The sequence below is a fragment of the Terrapene carolina genome, unplaced genomic scaffold (assembly GCF_002925995.2).
Source record: "Terrapene carolina triunguis isolate 2854851 unplaced genomic scaffold, T_m_triunguis-2.0 Scaffold629, whole genome shotgun sequence".
Taxonomy (NCBI): domain Eukaryota; kingdom Metazoa; phylum Chordata; order Testudines; family Emydidae; genus Terrapene; species Terrapene triunguis.
The window spans coordinates 13,049,462-13,065,134 of record NW_020664980.1 but is presented as its reverse complement, the minus strand read 5'-3'; the positions used below and the strand labels follow the sequence as shown (position 1 = coordinate 13,065,134).

The 15,673-nt window shown below is 42.5% G+C and overlaps 1 protein-coding gene across 1 annotated transcript in view; it reads left to right on the top strand.

The window, feature by feature from the left end:
* Positions 1-13,587, top strand: part of TBC1D9B (TBC1 domain family member 9B) — a 35,636-nt gene extending 22,049 nt beyond the window's left edge. The window contains exons 12-21 of the mRNA XM_026659329.1: positions 335-464; positions 2,410-2,508; positions 3,432-3,500; positions 4,342-4,582; positions 4,906-4,971; positions 5,398-5,469; positions 5,886-5,936; positions 8,480-8,533; positions 10,180-10,286; positions 10,883-13,587. Of these exons, the coding sequence (XP_026515114.1) occupies positions 335-464; positions 2,410-2,508; positions 3,432-3,500; positions 4,342-4,582; positions 4,906-4,971; positions 5,398-5,469; positions 5,886-5,936; positions 8,480-8,533; positions 10,180-10,286; positions 10,883-11,581 (1,588 nt within the window). The 3' untranslated portion in view covers positions 11,582-13,587. The remainder of the gene's footprint in view (positions 1-334; positions 465-2,409; positions 2,509-3,431; positions 3,501-4,341; positions 4,583-4,905; positions 4,972-5,397; positions 5,470-5,885; positions 5,937-8,479; positions 8,534-10,179; positions 10,287-10,882) is intronic.
* The last annotated feature ends 2,086 nt before the right edge of the window (positions 13,588-15,673 follow it).

Sequence of the window (15,673 nt, the reverse complement as noted above, 5' to 3'; positions counted from 1 at the left end):
CTTCCTGTAATGTAGCAAATGTAAGAAGGCTTCCTGTAGCAAAGTGAAATGTTAATCAATTCCAAATATGCCACCACCTGCACCTTATTTTTCTGAAACCTCATTTAAAAACAAGTGCTCTGAAGAATGAAATGAAAACTGATTGTACTAGAGTGAAAGAGACATCAATGGAGCTAGGCAGGCTAGCTGGGAAGAAATAAATTATTCCAGACAATGAGATTGACTGTCCAAAGGAAGTGGAAATAGTATGTTTAAGATCTTACTTGCTTTTTTGTTAATTCTTGAGATTGTATTAACCCAGAGCTCTGCCTTTGTTCTTTGTTTATCCCCACAGGTACCTGGACAATGTAATTAATCGACAAAGTATTTCCCCACCTATTCCACACCTGCATGCCTTACTCACAAGTGGAGATGAGCCACCGCTTGAAATTGACATCTTTGAACTCATCAAAACATCTTATGAGGTCAGAGGCAAGCTTAATATTTACTTGAGGGATCTTTGCCACTTAAGGCCCAGTCCTGCATTCCTTGTGCAGCCAAGACTCATTGGCTTCATTAGGTGCTTGTCTACACTTACTGGAGGATTGACGCTGCAGCGATCGATGCATTGGCGGTCGATTTAGCGGGTCTAGTGAAGACCCACTAAATCAACCACAGATTGCACTCCCGTTGACTCCTGTACTCCACTGGATTGAGAAGAGTAGGGGGAGTCGACGGGAGACACTCTCCTGTCGACATCACGTAGTGTGGACCCTGCAGTAAGTAGATCTAAGCTATGTTGTTTTGAGTTATGCTAGTCACAACTCAAATTGTCTAGCTTAGATCGAATTTCCCCTATGGTGTAGACCAGTGGTCCCTAACCTTTTCAATGTGGTGGGCTCCTGACGACTAGCCGCCGAAGAGCACGGCCGCTGGACAAGCAGCTGCCGAAATGCCGCCGAGAAGCGGCAACGTGAAAAAGCGTCGCCGCCGAAATGCCGCTGAGAAGCGGCAACGCGAAGAAGCGTCGCCACCGAGAAGCAGCAGCATTTCGGCGGCGACACTTCTTGACATTGCTGCTTCTCAGAGGTTGCTTGTTCGGCGGTTGCGTTCCTCGGTGGCGGAGTGCTCCCTGGTCAGTAGGTGGGCCCCATGGCGCCCGCGGGCACCACATTGGGGACCACTGGTGTAGACAAAGCCTAGGAATATGGATTATGCAAGGAATGCAGGATTGGGCCAGTAGTCTTCATGTTAAATATGAGGGGACTTCAACTCTGTTGTTCTTCTTTTCAGATTCCATGAAATCTCACCAACCATGCTAACTAAAATTGAAAATTGATTCTCAGTGCCTGCTAAAGCTAATAGGTCAGAGATTCCCTCCGCTCTGTGGAGAAAAGCTTTAGACTGTTATTTTGCCTATTGGGTTAGCCAATGCCAGGGAATTGTGGAGGTAACTTAATTACTGAACATTGGAATAAAAAGGAATATTTTGGGGATAAACTTTTGGAGAGTTGAGTAATATATCTGCACCAAACTCATAGTGCCAGGTTTGGCATGCCCATGAATCCCATTCTGCGGTGTCTGTGTTGTGATGATAGCTGGATGACCTGAAGTCTCCTAACCTGGGCGTGGTGGCAGCAGCAGCCATGAATCCAATAGGCCATATTACAGAAATAGCGGGAGTTCTCCCTGGTTCCCAACTACACTTTTCCAGAAGTAACTCTTCATGGATGATGACAACATTATGTATGTGCATGGGAGAAAATAGCTTATTTTTATGTTTAATTACCAGGACAGTCATCAGTGCACACTTGACACGTCCTCTCTCTCAATGCAATTAGAAAAATTGGGAAAAGACTTAGTTTTTCAGGTGGATTTCTTTTCTCTGATGCTCTCTTCCTCTCTGTCTTCTGTCATTGTCCTTTTCCTCTCCCTTCAGCTCACCCTTATGCTGTTCTTCCCATGCACCTTACGTTGCTTTCTAGTCTCGGTTTCTCATTAACTTGTGCCTGTTTGTCTCCTCCTCAAGGAAATCCTGTTTCTGTCTTTGCACTCTCTTCCTTCAAAGCACTACTCTTTCTGACTGTTCATTCCTTCTTTTTCCCTCCTTGTTAAAGCAGCATCATCCAAATCATTTTACTTGTCTGATTAGTGCTGTTGAGAAAAAGCCCAGCCTCCTTACAGGTACATCACTCAATTTGAACATGGATTCCTAATGAGGGCTAGCACATCTCATCACATGTTCTTATACTTCCCACCCACCATTAACAAAAGAGTCTTAGCAGACCATCTCTAGTGACAAAAAGGCATTTTTTCCCTTTCAGGTCACTTCTAAGGTGATTCCTGATTTGCTGAACAATGTCACTGAATGTGAGACTTGTCTCCTAGATAGATGGGGGTAAACCGATGTGCTTTTCTTCCTTACTATAGAAATTCAGCAACTTGAGGGCAGATGACATTGAACAGATGCGCTTTAAGCAAAGATTGAAGGTGATCCAATCCCTGGAGGACACAGCCAAGAGGAGCGTGGTATGTAACACCCAGATTAAATAAGCTACCAGTTGGCATGTTAATGCAGCACATTTTGCTTTGAGTCCTCTGAAAATCTCTGTAGCAAACCCAGAATGTGGTGGCTAAAGGGATGATGGTTAATGTGGAAAATGTATCTGCTGACTTGAACAACTTCCATTTAGCTCTCATTGATCTAATCTAACAAGTTGGGTTGAAGAGCAGAGGAAACAGTTGAAGTGCTAAGACATGATCCTGGTAGAATTATAGGCAAATCATTGCCAGTATGAACCACAACAGGCCGTGTAACACTTTCCACTGGTTAGAGCTGCCTGTATTTGTTACTTTTCATCTTGGTTCTTTGAGGGTTGCAAGATGGCAGATACTGATGTCCTTCCCACTCAGAGTGTGTGCTATGATGTTGGGAACCCACAGAGGACTGGGGCAGAGGAGGAGCATCTGCATCTTACTGCCACTTTACTCTTCTATTTGTGCCAGTTGTGAAACCTGTTCCCTTTGCCCCTCTCACTGTAGCACCCGCTATAGATGTCTGACAATAGGTGCATTGGAAAGCCACAAAGTGAAACAAAGGCAAAGAGGTGATATGTTACTTGTTCTCACTTCCAGTTACAGTGCAGTCAGAGCAGAAAACACATTTAACACTTTGAGCAGCTTTTTATTGTTTACCCTCCTTGTTCAAGGCAGGTACAGCTGTTCTCTTTGTCAGCAGTTGCTGGCATCTTCCTGTCCTAGCAACTCAGAAATGTGGGACTGTTTTCCTTCAGTTCAAAATCACTATAACACTCCTTCCTCCCTTATAACTTAGTCAAGTCTCTTGGCCTTTTTCATGGTATATAAAATATTGTTTCATATAGTAAGTGAATACATTTTACAGTTTAGGAGTAATAAATAAATGTTCATTCTGTTTCTCTTCCTTACTTTAGGTCCGAGCTATATCTGGTGACATTGGTTTTTCTATGGAAGAACTAGAAGAGCTTTATATGGTGTTCAAGGTAGGAACCTGGCATGGGGAAGAATGTGTCCTAGTCACTCTGCCTCTGATATACAGAAAGATATTCGAGATTGAGTGGATGGGCAAGTAATAGCATTGTGTTTCTATCCAGAATCTGATCTGTCAGAAGCAGAAGTGGGGCTCTGGGATGGTGCCAGTGAGACTGGCTCTAGTATGTCTGATTATTTTTTTACAAAGATGATGGAAAACTGTTCACAGCATTTAAATGATATTCCACAGAGAGAGATGCTGGCAGTGTTGGAAAGGAATGTTTTTAGTGGCTAGAGTAGGGGACTGGGATTCAGACGTCCTTGGTTTTATTCCTAGCTCTGCCACTGACTTGCTCTGTAATCTTGGGCAAGTCACTTAACCCTTCTGTGCCTCAGTTTGCCCATATGTAAAAATGGGGTGATAGTTCCCTACCTCATGAGAGTAATAAGACTCAATGTTTGTGATGCCTTGAAATACTCAGTTGCAAGATGTAGACTTAGCAAAGTAAGATGGTATGACTTATTCATAAAACTTTAATTCTCACTCTGTGACAAGTCTTGTGTACTCAAAACTCTGCCTGAGTCTTCATCCAAATCTGATAGTGCCTTTTGTTTTCCTTGAAATCAGTCTTTTTCTAGTTTGATCAGATCCTCTTCTTTCATGTCTCAGAGTTCAGCCATGATCACACATGATCTTCGGAGTAAATAAGGGGAGGAGATAAATAGACGTATGAGCAAAAGTCTCTTCTCTAGCTACGCAGTGTCTTTGTCCATGAGGTATAATTGAGTCTCTAAGCATGAAGGTTTGTGTAACTATTAGTTGTTTGACCTATTAACTCTTTCCCCTCAAAGGCAAAACACCTGACAAGCTGTTATTGGGGGAGCAGCCACACTGCAGCCGCCCATCGAGATCAGAGCTTGCCCTACCTGGAGCAGTATCGCATTGACCTGGAGCAGTTCAGAGAGCTGTTTGACAGTCTAACCCTCTGGTCCTGTGGCCTCCACACACCTGTGCTGGCAGGGCGAATGTTCCGGCTTCTAGATGAGAACAGGGACTCTCTCATTAACTTCAAGGAGTTTGTTACAGGGATGAGTAAGTGTCTTTTGTAGAGATGCTGTGGAATGTTTTAGCAAAGTTTTCCACTGTTCCAAGCACATAACCGTAGAGAGACAATGGAATTCATCCAGGAGGGAGGACGATGTCATTACAGAATGAGAAATGCCTTCTTGCTAAACAAGTTAGACTTTGCGCAGGATGCAGCAGCACAGATTTCTTTCTGTACAGGAGCTGTAGTTGCAGATCTTTTCAGCTTCCCCTTGCTTGTATGGGAACTCTAGCGGTCTGTTTGATGGATCCTGTCAGCTATCAGTGACTCTTAACACTAAGGGCTATTTATCTCATCCTTTCCTGCACAGGTGGGATGTACCATGGTGACCTGACTGAGAAGCTTAAACTACTTTACAAATTGCACCTGCCTCCGGGTGAGTGATCTCTTCTCCCTCCTCCTCTCAGACACCCAATGGTAGCTATCACACTGGCTGAGGAGGATCCTTATGTGTTTTGCTAGATATTTCAATAAAGCTTTTTTTTGTATTCCCACTACTGAGGGGAATGAGTGGATATCCTACCTCAGTGGTTCTCAAACTGATCTATGAAGAATTTGCGGATGATCTGCAGAAAGCTGGTTACATAGCCAGCCTCATTTCCAGCTATTAAATTGCATTGAAGGACAGCTAAATATTTTAAACAAAATTAAAAAAAAATTGATATATCTGAATTATCAATGTAAGTAATTGCTGTAGTTTCCACAGGGATGTTACATGATGGCAGATGGGAGGGGGAGGTGCCTCAGTAACCTGATCATCTTCTCTTGTTCTCTCTCTCTCTGCCTTTCTCTGCATGTACAGCTCTGATCTCAGAAGAGGCTGAGTCTGCTCTGGAAGCCACAAGTTATTTCACAGAGGACATCTCGACAGAAGGTAACATAACACCTGCTCTAACCTAAGAGATGCAGGCAGCAAGTGTTGCACAAGTCTGTGCTGTTTGAATGGTGACCCTCCAAAGCAGGGTTGATCAGTAGAAGTGTTTTAGGGTTGCTTCTCATTGTTGCATGGGGGAGATGAGTCAGTTGATGTGGTGTTTAATCTCTGCTTTTCTAGAAGCGAAGTCAGCATGCTGTGAAACACTCTCACAGAGGCTGCTGAGTAGGAACGTTAATGATGCTGTCTGCTTTTACCAGCCCGTCTTTCCTGTTTCCAAGTTCAGGGAGTCTCACTGTGTCTCTCTTTTTTTTTGTTTTTTTTCCCCTCCTTTATGTGTGTCTCTGTGTCTGGCCCACTCTCTCTGTTTTCCCTGGGATTTACCCTGCCCTCAAACCCTCTCTCTGCTGCTCCAGTATCTCCTTTTGTCTCCGAGCTGGATTTCTTCTTGCACTGTGAGTCTCAAGGTTAGTCTCTAGGGTGTGTGCACACACTGAGCTCTTTGTTGTTATGCTAAAATAATTTGCCAGCACTGAAGCGCCATTTAAAATACCATGAAATTATTTTATTGCTGCTTTCCACTGGCACTCCCTCTATACATCCCTAGCACTTTGTTTGTTGGCCTCATGTGCGTTTTAGATGCCTTTCAGTACCTGTGTTTATTCTGTCTACTGGGTTACATCTCTGTTATAACCAAAGGTGACTAATTTTAATTAGAGGCTTTGGCCTTGAGAAAAAGTTTGACCTATAGTTCCTCCAGTGGGATTTGGTAATGGCTATTCCCAGACATTGAAAAATTTACTTGACGCCTACTAGGCTGAGAACTAAGTCTACTAGCCAATGTAAAGATAGCAGTGCCATCACCAGGGCTTCTCCGGAGCCTGGCAGCTTAAAGGAAAGATTTGCTTACTATTTAATGTGTACTATAGCATTGTCAATCAACTGTCTATTTAATACGCTTCTTAAAATTAATTTACTACTATGGCTGATCAAATAGCAGAATAAAAGGATTAAGTATATTATTTGATAAATTTTACTAATATATATTGAATAATATATTAGCCAAATAAGTTGTGACCCTCTAAAGAGCTGGTTGAATAACAGTGTCAAATAAATTACTCAAATAACATTGGTGACATTTGAATAATATATTTATCTAATAATGTTCCATCATCTTTATGTATTTAATTTCTCTTGCTTTTGTTGTATCTTCTTTCTTTCCGGGGCTCATTCCATTTTTTCTTTCCTATAATAGATCATGGGGCTTAGTTAACTTCTATGTCTATTTCATCTCATCCTTATCTCTCTCTCTCTTCTTTCTCCATATTGTGCTCTTTTCTTACCTGTCCCTTTGTACCATATTTCTCTTTGCCCACTTTATCCCATCAATCTCTCCTCCCTCTTTCCTTTCCTGCCGCTGCTCACTCCTATTCATTCACAGGCTGTGTATATGCTAACACTTTTCTTCAAACTTCTACCATTGCTAATGTCAAGCTGTCCTGTGGTGGCTCAAGCACGTGAATAACAACCTCAGGGTAGACTGTTAAGAAGCAGGGCACAAATCCCAAATTGGTTGTGAGTTCTGCACTTAGATTTCACTAACCTATTATCAAGTGTGAACTCCTCAAGCACTATATAGCCTTAACCTGGAGTCACAGACAGTCCCCTTGGGTAATCTGATCTATCTTGTCACCCAGGTAAGCTCACCTTTGTGAAAGGTGGTCCCTTACACCAAGTACTACAGCAATATTCAGGTTATTCCCAGTCCCAAAGGACCAGTCAGTTACCCCAGGTCAATTGCACCTAAGATCTCACACCAAAGACAGCACTTGTAGCCAATCCTATAATAAATCATCTAAGGATTTATTAACTAGGAAAAGGAAACGAGAGTTATTTACAAGGTTATTTACAAGCAGGTAAACGTTCACACAAATGAGTTCCACTGTTTCAAAAGGTAATTGAAGCTTCTATAATATGCAAGTTCTATATGTCCCTTAGGGCTAACCCAGGCCAACCACTGGGGATCTTTTGCTTATGCTTACTAGTACTTGCTCCCTCAGAGTCTAAGCAGCATAAAAGATACAGTTTCTCCTTGTTACCACCTTTTATTGCTTCCCCCCTTCTGCTTCAAGTTGCAAGTTCAGCTGTTGGGAGGAATTCAGTTGCATGTCTCCTCTTCAGCTGGGGATGAGGAGAGTAATCAACAGTTTTTTGTCCTCTGATGTTCCAGAGTGGTTTGTCTAATGTTTATGGGCCTTCTTTTGTTGGACAGGAGATAACACCTCCTTGTGGCAAGCTAGTATTTCACACTTGGTAATGCTTCTCTCCTGACTGGTGATTTACAGTTGCATATGTATTATCTTATGACATGGGATACAGATATTATAGGTGAGATTAATGCATGCAGCAGTTTACAAGCATTCCATGAAGTCTAAGCACATTTTTAGAACTAAGATACCTATTTTAACAATACTAACACATGGGTGAGCCAGATTGGTTCCAGTTATGTATTTGTCAGTGTTCAGTTGAAACCTAGGGACCTTGGCATGAACTGGCACCTAGTCTGCCAGCGTCACATCTACCACCTGTTGAGCTGCAGCAGTGGAAAAAATTTAAAAAATTGCTATTTTAGACAATGCCATAAGGCTTGGAAATTTTAGGAGACACCTCACACAACCCAAGGACTTGACTTTCCAAATATGAGTAACAAGTAACCTTTGGAACCACCGGGCTTATGAACTTTTTAAAATGTAAACTCACATTCTGCAAACTTAATTCTCACCTGGAAAAGCTTCCTACTTATTGTGTGCAAGTCGATTTTTCAAGTTGTGGCTCTTTCAGTCCTGCTGTCTGCTGTAGGGGAATGGTGTAGGAAAGCTAGCCCTAATTTTATTAAAAATACTCAGTCTGAGTACCATACTGGACATGTAAGTTGTCTTGTATTCATTGCACACTGTGCAGTAAATAGGATATTCGCTGAGTCACTTTTCTAATATCAATGTTTGTTTAGAAGCAGCTACTCAGGAAGACAGAGGAGGGAGAAATGAGGATTCCAAAGAAAAAGGTAACTAACTATTCCCTAATATGGACAAGTAGTAGCCTCCCTGGCATTTCCCAGTTTTGTCATTCGTGTAATGTCAAGTTTTTTAACTCCTACCCCTTTACCCTAGCATAGGAAACCTCTCAAGGCTTCGCTCATGGAAAGAGGCACAATGTAATGTGGTCAAGAGAATTTTTGTGCCTTGCTGATTCTGGTATTGTAACAGCCTCCCTGAAAGGGTCTTGATGTGCTAGGGAGGCCTTAACTCACCAGCCATGAACTGCAGAACTGCAAAATTTACAGAAGAGCAGAGTTTATTTCATAACTGCCAAGCTGATTGCAGCAGTGTTAGTTTTGCTCCTCTGCATCACATCAGAAAAACTGTCTAAAAGCAGAGTGCCCTTCCCTGTAGGTCTCATCTCCCGAGTCCTGTCAGTGAAACCCTCTAAAACAGTATTCTTGCCAGCATAGAATCATGGAAATGTAGGGCTGGAAGAGGGACGTCAAGAGGTCACCTAGATCAGCCCCTTTGCACTGAGGCAGGACCAAGTAAACCTAGACAATGCCTGACACGTGTGTGTCCAACCTGTTCTTAAAAACTTCCAGTGATTCTACAACCTCCAGTGCTTAACTACCCTTATAATTGGAATATTTTTCCTAACTTCTAACCTAAATCTCCCTTGCTGCGGATTAAGCTGATTACTTTTGGTCCATCCTTCAATGAACATGGAGAATAATTGGTCAATGTTTTTTAGGCCTTAACATATTTGAAAACGGTTATCAGGGCCCCACTCAGTCTTCTTTTTTCAAACGCCCAGTTTTTTTAACCTTTCCTCATAAATCAGGTTTTCTAAACTTTTTATCGTTTGTCCTCTCTCCAGTTTGTCCACATCTTTCTCAAAGTGTGGCACCCAGAATTGGACACGGTATTCCAGCTGAGGCTACCAGGGCCAAGTAGAGCGGGACAGTTATCTCCTGTCTTACATATGACACTCCTGTTGCCCGCAAGAATGGTGTCCACCTTTTCAACAGCCGCATCACATTATTTACTCTCATTCAATTTGCAATCCACTATAACCCCCAGATGCTTTTCAGCAGGACTATCACCTACTCAGTTATTCCCCATTTCGTATTTGGACACTTTATTTTTCCTTGCTAAGTGTAGTACTTTGCACTTGGCTGTTTTAAATTTCGTCTTGTTGATTTTGGACCAATTCTCCAATTTGTCAAGGTTGTTTTGAATTGTAATCCTATCCTGTAAAGTGTTTGCAAGCTTGGTGTCATAAGCAAATTTGATAAGCGTTCGCTCCACTCCATTATCCAAGACATTCATGAAAATATTGAATAGTACTGGACCCATCTGTGGGACTGAACTAGATATGTCTTGCCAGTTTGACAGGAAACCATTGATAACTACTATTTGAGTACAGTATTACAACCAGTTGTGCCCCCACCTTATAGTAATTTCATCTAGACTGCATTTCCTTAGTTTGCTTATGAGAATGTCATGTGGAATAGTGTCAAAAGCCTTACTAAAATCAAGGTATATCATGTCTGCTGCTTCTCCCCCATCCACTAGGTCAGTAACCTTGTCAGAGAAGGAAACTAGGTTGGTTTGGCATCTCGATCCATTAAATCCCTGACTCTAATGATCTGGCCTTGCCTTGCAGAGGAGAAGGGTACCAGCCCCCAGGATTACAGATACTACCTGCGAATGTGGGCCAAGGAAAAGTATTCCAAGAAAGAAACCATCAAGGATCTCCCCAAAATGAACCAGGTAGGAAGTGAACTGAGAATGTGTTTCCAGTTGAGCGATTTACAGCAGAGGTAGAGTAAGGCAGGATACAACAGGCTCAGAGTTCTGCCAATACACTTTAATCCTTACTTGCAGCATTGCTTGCTGTTTCAATATTTAGAGTTCTAATAATGTCAAACTCTAGTGGTTCTATTATATGGACGTGCATCCGATGGGGGACTAGTTTGAGATTTTACTTATAAACTAAACTAATTTTGTTTCAAACTTAAGACATATTTCCAGTGGGGAAAATCAGGTGCATTTAACCCTCCTTCTCCTATTAGAACTCTAAACAAAAGCTCCCCTCTAGTGCAGTGTGCTTCAAACATCCCCTCAGTGCCATTCCCCTGATTACACACTGCCTAGGGTTTGTACTACCTTTAGAAGATGGAGCACTATGCAAAATATTGGACTATATATTAGTAAATGAAAACATAAGCTGCTACTTGAGGGCATGATCTAATACAGGATGATCTCTAATAGGAGTCATTAGTAGGTGGCTCATAGTTTCATCCACCATTGTAGATTTAGTGGAGGTTTCATAGTCTAACCTGTGGTTTCGTTTCCTGTTTTTAAAGGAGCAGTTTATAGAGTTATGCAAGACCCTTTACAACATGTTCAGTGAGGACCCAGTGGAACAAGAGCTGTACCATGCCATTGCCACTGTAGCCAGCCTCCTCCTACGAATTGGGGAGGTTGGGAAAAAATTCTCCAACCGACCCATGAAGAAGACTGATGACTGCAAAGCAAATAATACCCAAGATGCTGTGAGTGAAGAGGAGTCACCAATGTCTGAACACAGTCAAAATTCAGCAGTGGAGCAGCAACCCCAACCTGACCCTGGAGACAGAGCTTCCGGCGATATCCAGGCTGGAAAAACCCAGCAGGAAAAACAAACTCCAGGAGATGGGGATGGTGGAGAAGGACCAGGATCTCCTATACAGCTCCTGTCAGATGATGAAACCAAAGACGATATGTCCATGTCTTCCTACTCCATGGTCAGCACGGGTTCCCTGCAGTGTGAAGATATTGCAGATGACACAGTCCTAGTTGGTTGTGAAGCTAGCAGTTCAGCTGCAAGATATGGCAGCACCATTGACACGGACTGGTCTATCTCCTTTGAGCAGGTCTTGGCTTCCATGCTTACAGAGACAGCCCTGGTCAACTACTTTGAGAAGAAGGTTGACATTGGCCTGAAGATAAAGGAGCAGAAGAAAGTAGAGAGGCAGTTCAGCTCATCCAGTGACTATGATCTCTCCTCCTCAGTGTCAGGCTGAACTCAAGGAAAGCAGTAATGTCTCAGGTGATAAAGGGTGAGGCTATAGACATTGGGCAGATGGCAGGAGTTTTTTACCGAGACCAATAACTACACAACAACTACAGTAGATTCTGCTGAATATGTGGCTTGTCACAGTGGCTGTTTAACATAGACACCTCTCTGGAGACCCTGCTTGGTGGAATTACGTTACATTCTCAAGAGCATGAAAGCTATTAGAACCTAATAGCCCCTAAGGCTTGCAATTACCACTGTAAATTATGCATGTCTGCCTCTGGCTATCTTTTTTAAATGAAGTTTTATTTCAAACACAGCCACTCCATGCCCTGCCCTCATTTGCTGTAGGTTCCTGGGTAGTTTTGTACAGCAGATGCAGCCCAGCTTGAAACTCTGTACGTCTTTGGCTGCCACTCTGTGATCTAAGCAGTATGTCTAAGTGCTCTAGGTCCTTGGCCTATAAAATAGTCTTATTAGGTTCTTAGATACTGTGCTGTACCTTGGCAGATGTATTGCAATTGTATCCCATTGATCCCAGCATCTTGAGATTTGAATGCAGTAGTTTCTCAGATCTGGAGGCTTCTATTGGATGTGATTTGCCATCCCAGTAGCGTGTGGTTTTTCAACATTGTACAAGAAGGTTTCATGTAAACACTGTTTTCTAAGCCTCTGTTTTTAACTCTTTGACGCAAGGAATTGGTGGTTTTGAATTGTCTGAAGCCACAAGCTCCTTGGCATTGATGCATAAGAAGCAGTAGGGCTGTAATAGATATTGGGTCTGCCAAGGGGTTAGATCATGGAGGCAAGTCCTGAACTGGAAATCAACTTATTGGAGCCTAGTTGTTACAAGCTGTCGGTACACAGATCTGTTTTTCTTACTCTTGTTGTTTCTGACATTAGTTTGTTCACAACCTTTCTGTCATCACAGCCATTAGCTTTTAAAAGAAAAATATCTATGTAATTATATTGTCAGGAAATTATTTACTTCATTTTAATATACTAATGATGGATCCAATTTTTAATAAGATCCATAGTAAATTTGTCATAAATCAGTCGAATATCAATGTATGACCCAGGTTTACAGAACTCATGTCAATCACTAAATTATCACAGAGCAAATGTATCACTTAGCAGATCAGTTTCTCACTGTGGACAGGACCACAGCAGATCTGATCTATATGAGGCAGAAAACTTACATGAGCACCTGGTGCCACTGTGACTGTTCCTTGTAGCCTCTCTGAAGTACAGTGCTTTCCAGGAGCATGTGCATCTCCAGGCCTCCTGTACAACAGGAGTCCAAAGAGCTGTTTACCCCTCAGTCCTGAGAAGTAAAGCAGAAGCGGGAGGAAAGTTGTGGTGTTCTCCTCTCAGCCATCACTCTAATCGCTGAAATCTGAACAGACTAGCTCACCCGCAAGTTTAAAAGCTTATATAGCTGGAGGGAGTGCAGCTACAGATTACCCTCTGCAAATTAACTGTGGACCAGCGGAAAGTAGATGCTCCATTTGGGAATGGTAACCTCCCTGTGAGAGGGCCTCGCCTCCCAGGAAGCATCATTTCTTTTCATACAGACATGTTCATCTCATTACAAAAGCATCTGTGTTCCAGTGGCATGTGCCTCATTGGCAGAGAGTGAGAATGTTGGCATGTGGCTGGTGCAGACCCAGTACTGAGGGTGAGCCACATTGGTGCTTCAGGCTGGTGTTCAGAACAGATGGGGATGACAAAGACTGGAGCCAGCTGATGGATGTTCCCAAGAAAGGTACCATTTTATGCGATGTTCAGTGTTACTTCCTTTTGTGGTGTTCTCTCTGTATTCACAACCAATGCATATTTCTTAATTCTCTGCCTCCTCCGTCATGTACCTCTGGAGAGCAGCTCTAGTAAAATTGCTTTATTAATTCTTCAGTAATTTATTGTAATTTTTTAAGTACAGATAATACATGTGATTTTACATTGTCTATGTCTGATTTGTCATGTGCTCAATAAATGAACCAGAATACACACACAGCCCTGGACTGGCTTTCACTTTATCAGCTGAACACTGCTTACCCTCAAGGTGTCTGAGCGTATGATTTTTCCTCACTCCATAGCTAGGTTGTATGTCTGTGATTGTTGCCTAAGGCAGTAGACCCAATGGCTGGCCTGTGTCACCTGACTCTGGCTCCAGGGTCTCACTTTTCTCTCCCTATCCCTTCCACACAATTCCCATCTCCCTCACAGTATCAATGCCAGGAGACTGCAATTGCACACAGATTAATCGCTATGGGGATGCAAAAACATGTCCCTTCTCTCTGGATTGCAGTGGTCACCTTCATGATTATTTTAATCAAGGTAGGTCTGCGGCTTCTGTGGAAAAGCCTTTGCCAACTACTACAGCAGTCCTGGGGCACTGAAGTATATAACTTAAACATTTGTTTTTTGTTGACTTTGGAATATTGGGGGGAGGGATAGCTCAGTGGTTTGAGCATTGGCCTGCTAAACCCAGGGTTGTGAGTTCAGTCCTTGAGGGGGCCACTTAGGGATCTGGGGCAAAATCAGTACTTGGTCCTGCTAGTGAAGGCAGGGGGCTGGACTCAGTGACCTTTCGGGGTCCCTTCCAGTTCTATGAGATAGGTATATCTCCATATATTATTATACATCAGATGTTTCCACATGGAAGCAAGCTTTTTGAGTTAAGCTTACACCAAGAATTTTGGCTAATAATCCAGAGGATACAATTTAGGGGTGATTATATTACAACTCCAAGGAACCACCATCAAGTATAAGAGATGCACTGTATTGTGCCAGACACTGTATGGACAAGTTACAAAAGATGGTTCCTGCCCCAGAAAGCTCACAAGTCTAGCTTTTGGACAGACTTCAGTAGGTGGACAAAACAAACAAATAGGATGGGGGTGGGTTGGGAGGACATGAACAGCAGAAACACAAGTTGCAGCTTGCACTTGCCTAAGTCAGCCAGCAGTGATTTGTATGTTTTAGGGCAGAGGTAGGTTTTAAGGAGGGATTTAAGAGGATAAAGGTCTCACATTTTGATGGGAAGGTTTTCAATACACAGCTAGTGGCGTAGTAGAAAGTATGGAGGTGCCTTAAAGATACATGGGCAATTGATGTTGGCATCAGTGCAAGAGCAAAGATGGGGTAATTGACAGCTCAGTACTTTAGATCGGATAGGCTGGGGCTAAATGGTAAAGGCAAGAATATCTAATACAGTAGAGATTGCAAGCCAGGAAAGACTGAAAGGAGTGATGTGCTCAAAGAGAAGAGCCAGCAGCATTTTGAATGGACTTGGGAAAAATATAACTGGTATCAAGCGCAGAGAGGAGTAGATGACAGTAGTCAAGGGATAAGGAAAGGGCCTGACTCAAGGCAGAGAGGAGAGGTCAAGGCAGATTATGTTGATTTTCTATTTGAAAAGGTCAGAGAGATCCTGTGCAGAAAGGTTTTTGGACGCTTTCCAGCTTTTTGGTACTTAGGCAAATTTATGGCTGATATTTAGAAATAAAATTTTTTACACCCCCCGCCCCTTACATTAAAAAAAAAAAAAAATCTTCCAAGTCACATGGAATAAGCTGCCAGCAACTCTGGGTGGCCTAATGTGCCCTCCAGCCCACTCTTGCTGGGTTTTCTCCTAAAACTGGAAATTCTAGTAATAACTCTTTGTAAGTACTATATAGAAAGATTCCTTGTTGCCTATATCTATACTTAAGGAAGCTATAGTTATTTGGCATGTACTCCTGTGTGATCTGAAATAGGGGAATAGAAGAGCTTCAAATCCTGAATATTTTTTTCTCATTAAAATCTTTAAAATGTCAGCTGCTTCTATGGAACACACACACTTTCTGGGTACATAGATTCTGGGCATTTAAACTGCTAGTGTGCTCATGAGTAACAGAGGTCATTAATGACAGGTTTCAGAGTAGCAGCCGTGTTAGTCTGTATCCGCAAAAAGAACAGGAGTACTTGTGGCACCTTAGAGACTAACAAATTTATTAGAGCATAAGCTTTCGTGGGCTACAACCCACTTCTTCGGATGCATATAGAGTGAAACATTGAGGAGATATATATACACACATACAGAGAGCATGAACAGGTG